Here is a 5,482-nt window from a genome sequence, read left to right on the forward strand (position 1 = left end):
GAGGCTGCGGTGGCCGGGAGCGGCCGCGGCACTCCAGTCTGGGCGACAGAGTGAGACTCCCACTCAAAAAAAAAAATGCATGGTCACCTATGGGAGTCGACAAGTTTTACACCAAGTTCAGTAAATCAGATCCACATACAGCCCATCTCCCTCCCACTCTGCTGGGGCACGCTGGTGTTTTCCCTGATGGTCGACTGCTCTCTGCTGTGCCACTTTCACTTGTATTTATTACTGTTGTTATTACTGAGACAAGGTCTCACTCACTGCATCCTCCGTCTCCTTCTGTCTCAGTCTCCCAAGAAGCTGGGACGAGAGGTGTGTGCCGCCACGCCTGGCTAAATTTTTGTAACTTTTGTAGACACGGGGTTGCTATGTTGCCTGGGCTCATCTTGAACTCCTAGGCGCAAGCGATCCTCCCGCCTCAGCCTCCCAAGGTGCTGGGACTACAGGCGTGAACCACCCCACCGGCCTTCTTTCATTGTTCGACGCCGTCTGGACTCAGGACGCAGGTCTCCACCCCCGCTGCCTCCCACAGCCTGGACTTGGCTATTCCCCTCGCGGTGCTCTGGGTCACCGTCAGGTGCAGGGAACGCCTTCCACACCCGTCCCTTCTGCCTACCCGGCGGGAGCCGCCCCTGTGATGACCCCGGGCGCGGGCTGGCGGCGGTTGCTCACCCGCTCCTGCTGCACCACGAACAGGACGTCCTCCCCGGGCCGCACGGCCACCGCGTCGCCATGGATGCTGACCCGCAGGCCCCGGGGCGGCATGAGAGGGCACTGCAGCCGCGCCGGGCTCTGCTGCAGGTCCACGCCGCCCTCGCACACGTTGGACACCACCTTCCGGTACCTGAGTGGGCGAGAGGGGTAAGGTGGCCTCAGACAGCGGCAGGGGCAGGGTCCCCGCCTCATCCCCAGAGGCGGCTCTTGGCTTCCGAGAGGTCCACGCAAACCTCCGTCCTCCCCCCAGCTCCACCCGATTGCTGTTCCTGCCCCATTCTGGCAATGAGAAAGCGGAGGCCCCGGGGGGCAGTGGCTGGTGGTGGCAGGACCGGCTTCAGAGGTGGGGACCGCTCCTTGGTCTGATCAGGCCACTCGTGACAATCATAACGATCATAGGCTGGGCTCGGTGGCTCAGCCGGTCATCCCAGCACTTTGGGAGGCCGAGGCGAGTGGATTGCCTGAGCCCGCGGGTTTGAGACCCGCCCCGGCAACTTGGCGAGACCTCGTCTCTACAATAAATCAAAAATTAGTCGGGCATGGTGGCGCACGCCTGTAGTTCCGGCTCCTTGGAAGGCTGAGGCGGAAGGATCGCCGGAGCCCGGCAGGTCGAGGCTGCGGTGGCCGGGAGCGGCTGCTGCACTCCAGCCTGGGCGACGGAGTGAGACTTCAACTAAAAAAAAAAAAAATGATAATAATAACAACAGCTGCTGTAATTGCCACAGAGAGACTTTAAGCAGCCAGCCTGTGTCACGGTCGTGCTGAGAAGCGGGAGGACGCAGTGCCCAGGAGGCCTGGGGTCCAGTCTCAGCCATGGCCCCTGCCCGTGTGGAGCAGACCCCCTCAGACCGCACCCGTGTGAAGTCACAGTCATGACTGGCTGGGCACTCCTGGGCATCTGGTCCCAGAGAAGTTGCTCTCAGCTGAGACTGGGTGAGCAGGAGAAGGAGGCGCCGCCCAGGCCGGGGGGACAGCATGTGCAAAGGCCCTGTGGTGGGTGCTGAGTCTGGACAGAGAGCAGAGGTAGCGGGAGGCTAGAGAGGGACCGGGACAGAGCTCGGTGGACCCTGGGAAACCTTTAAGAGCCTGCTGAAAGCTACTGCATAGGCAGCCTCGTGCAATGTGCCACTTGCAAAACTCCGTGCTACATTGAGATGCTGGGTCAGTGAGACCAGCACTGCTGCCAGAGGGTGTGGGAGAGCCCATCTCCCCAGGCTGGTCCCCTCCTCCATTTGGACGTCGGTCTTGAGAAGACCCATCGGATTAGTGGTTTGAAAGAAGTGCACTTCTCTGAATTGCCCACCCACAGCCCCTCCGGCATGCAGGAGGCACGAGCTGAAATCCTTTGCCCTGATCCAGTCCTGGTCTGATTCTTCAGACAAGAGTCCCTGCCTGTCAAGCCCCGTAGGGGTGCAGGAGAGGCCACTACAGCTGCCTGGTACTTGGATGGTGGGTGGGTGATGGATGGCGGATGGATAGATGGAGGGTGGGTGGGTGGATGGATGGATGGGTGGATAGGTAAACACGTGGGTGGACGGAGGGAGAGATGAAGAGATGAAGAGATGGATGGATGGGTGGGTGGGTGGACAGACAAATGCGCGAACGGATGGGCGGGTAAATATATAGATGAATAAATAAATAAGCAAACGGATAGACAAATGCGTGGTAAGGTGGACGGATGGATGGATAGGAGATATATGGGGAACGAATGAATGGATCGATAGGAGAATGGATGGATGGTAAAGGGACGGTCGGTGGACGGATGGATGGTGGGTGAACGAGTGGATGGATGGACGGATGGACGGTTGGGCGGATGCACAAATGGCGGAGGAGTGGCAGATGGACGGACGGGTGGGTGGCCGGGTGGACGGATGACTGGGTGAGTGGATGGATGGGTAGATGGACGGTTGGGCGGATGCATAAATGGTGGATGAGTGGTAGATGGGTGGATGACTGGGTGAGTGGATGGATGGGTGGACGGACGGACGGACAGATGGACGGTTGGGCGGATGCACAAATGGCGGACGGGTGGCAGATGGACGGGCGGGTGGGTGGCTGGGTGGACAGACGGACGGACGGACGGACGGTTGGGCGGATGCACAAATGGCGACGGGTGGCAGATGGACGGGCGGGTGGGTGGACGGACGGTGGATGAGCCGTGGTGAAGCGTGCGCGGGTGAGCGGAGAACGGCAGGCGGGTCTCGGGGGCGGACAGGCGAGGCGGGGAAGGCGGACACGTGCACAGGTGGACGGCGACGGGTGGGCGGCTGGAAGGGCGAGGGGCGGGCCACCAGATGGACGAGGAAGGGCGGGCAGGTGGCCGGACACGTGCTGCTGAGGGCCCTGTCCGGCCTGCTGACTCCGGCCCTGCCTCCTGTCTCCTTGGGTTCCCAGGGGCGGCGATGGGATGTCCTGAAAACCCCTCAGAGAGAAACGGGGAAATCAGGGCTTCAGAGGGCGCAGGATCGGGGCCCCCGGAAGCTGGAGGCTCAGAGCTCTCAGGGACCTCACGTCTGACGAGAAGCGCAACGTGCGTGGCCTCCGCGGAGGACCAGCGTTACAGCCGCTCGCGCCTGCTGACGCCTTGCCCGGGGGGACATCACACGGAGGGACCCCTGCCCGGCGTCGGAGCTCACAGTTCAGCAGGGGGGACGAGCCGGTGGCCATGGCAACAGCCGGGAATCGTGCTGCCGCAGGGGTCGGCTCGGGCAGGGGAGGCTTCCTGGAGGAAGTGCCGCTTAAGCTGAGACCTCCAGGTGCCGTGAGCACCTCCAGCACCCAGTCGAAGGCCTGGCTCGCGACGCCAGGGTAAGCGGGGAGGGTCCGGCCCTGCCGAGACTGCAAAGGACCAAGGGAGAGGGCGCTGCTTCTCGCGGGGGGGGGTCCCTGCAGCAAGCTGAGCCACGGTGCACCTGGGCCTTTTCTGCCCAGTGCGCTGTGTCCAGTGCCCGTTCGAGGCAGCTTCACCGAGGCCGGGCCAGCAGAAGCCGGCGGGTTCCTTGCTGGGAGCTGAGGCCCCGGGTTTCGTGCTCAGGGGTCTGGGACATCCCGGCCTCAGTGTCTCATGCCCTGACGGCTCGGGAGCTGCGGGCCCCGGCCGGGAAGGTCTCGGGGTGACTGAGCTCGCGCCCACTCACCCGAGGCTGCTGGTGTAGGTCTGGCCCAGGGCACAGTCTTCGGGCGGGGACAGCGGGTTAAACCAGAAGTTGGCAGAGCACTTGTCGGCGTCGGACTCTGTGGAGGGGACACGCTCGAACCCGTAGTCGCTGGAAGAGGGAGGAACGGTGGTCACGGGGGTCGGGGGGCACGGGGAGGATCAGAGTCAGCCAGCGGGGGGTAAAGCTGGGGACCTGGGAAGGGGCCCACATGCTGAGGGCCTACTCTGCACCCCGCTGTGGGGGACACGGAGGACCACGGCCTGCCCCAGAGGGGGAGACGGGCCTCAAAACGGACATTGCATTCTGGAGTGACAGGGGATGCAGGGGGATGCTGGGAACTCGGAGGAACCTGGAGGGCTTCCTGGAAGAGGTGAGCAAATCTCAAAGGACGAGCAGAGACAGGCAGGGGAAGGGAGGAGAGAGGCGCTGCGGGTAGGGTCCGGGCCGATCAGCCCCGGGGCAGGCAGGCAAAGGCGGGGTGGGGGAATGTCAGGGAGCGGGATGGGGAGGGGTGAGGCGGGAAGGCAGGCGGCAGGCCGTGTTGTCCCACGGACATGGACAGCCGCAGGAAGCTTTTGAGCAAGCGGGGGAAAGGTCAGGGGCCAGCAGGTCCCTGGAGCGAGGAGGGGCTGGGTGCCGCTTGGCCAGAAGGCCCAAGCCCGTCCTCATGGTTCCTGCCACCTGTGAGCGGCTCACGCCTATAATCGTGGTGGCTCACGCCTGTAATCCCAGCACTTTGGGAGGCAGGGGAGGAGGATCACTTGAGGCTAGGCGTTTGAGAACAGCCTGGGCAACATAGCAAGACCCCATCTCTCTAAAAAAAAATCTGCCCACAAACTCCTTGACGCTCCTTCCTGGGAGTGGGCTGGACTTGGCGACTGGGTCAGAATAAGGGGTGGGGGTGGGGGGTGACTCCGAGGCCGGGTTAGGGAAGGTGCTGCGGTCCCTCTCTCGCTGGGGACGCCGGCGCCCTGCTGGAAGGAGGCCCAAGCAGGAGGCCCATGGGAGCCCACGGGGGAGGCGCTCACCACAAGAAGTCCGAGTCCCGGCACGCGCACACGCGGGACGTGAGCGGCGACGTGAAGCTCTTCCCCTTGACGCACCAGGACGTGGGCTTTCTCTTCCGGAAGCTTCTCTGCTGGCCCATGATGCAGCGGTCGCCCTGCCGTGGGAGCGTCAGGGGAGGAGCGGCCCCGAGGGGCTCAGCCCACCCCGGCCGGCGCTGCTGGCCTCCCTGGCCCCTGAAACCGCTGCCTGCTCAGGCGGCACGGGGGCGGGAGGCGTGCCCCTTTTACGGGTGGGGAGACTGAGGCCCAGAAGGGGACGGGGCAGGTTTCAGGTCGAACTGGGCAGCCTCCCTCTCATCTCAATCCGCAAGCATTCATGGAGCACCTGCGGTGTGCAGCCCTGGGGCCACAGAGCTGCCGGAAATGCAGGCCCTTCTGGCCCCCTTTGGGCCCTCTGGGTCCGGTCGGGAGCTACGGCCCAGCCACGGCCTCGTGGGCTCGCGTGCACACAGCAGGTCCTCGTGGGACCATCAGCACGGGCCCCTCCGCTGCCTCCACCAGGTGGTGGTGACAGGTGCAGGCGGGCGAGGGTGCTTGGCC

At 64.0% G+C, this 5,482-nt stretch overlaps 1 protein-coding gene across 1 annotated transcript in view; it reads right to left on the bottom strand.

The window, feature by feature from the left end:
* The window catches only part of LOC103252793 (VPS10 domain-containing receptor SorCS2-like), a gene marked incomplete at both ends in the record, with an annotated part of 20,264 nt that extends 15,135 nt beyond the window's left edge, over window positions 1–5,129 (bottom strand). The window contains 3 exons of the mRNA XM_021709292.1: window positions 676–847; window positions 3,855–3,983; window positions 4,904–5,129. Of these exons, the coding sequence (XP_021564967.1) occupies window positions 676–847; window positions 3,855–3,983; window positions 4,904–5,129 (527 nt within the window). The remainder of the gene's footprint in view (window positions 1–675; window positions 848–3,854; window positions 3,984–4,903) is intronic.
* Window positions 5,130–5,482: the final 353 nt, after the last annotated feature.

This window comes from Carlito syrichta, unplaced genomic scaffold (assembly GCF_000164805.1).
Source record: "Carlito syrichta isolate Samal-C Ts95f unplaced genomic scaffold, Tarsius_syrichta-2.0.1 Scaffold170634, whole genome shotgun sequence".
NCBI classification, from domain to species: domain Eukaryota; kingdom Metazoa; phylum Chordata; class Mammalia; order Primates; family Tarsiidae; genus Carlito; species Carlito syrichta.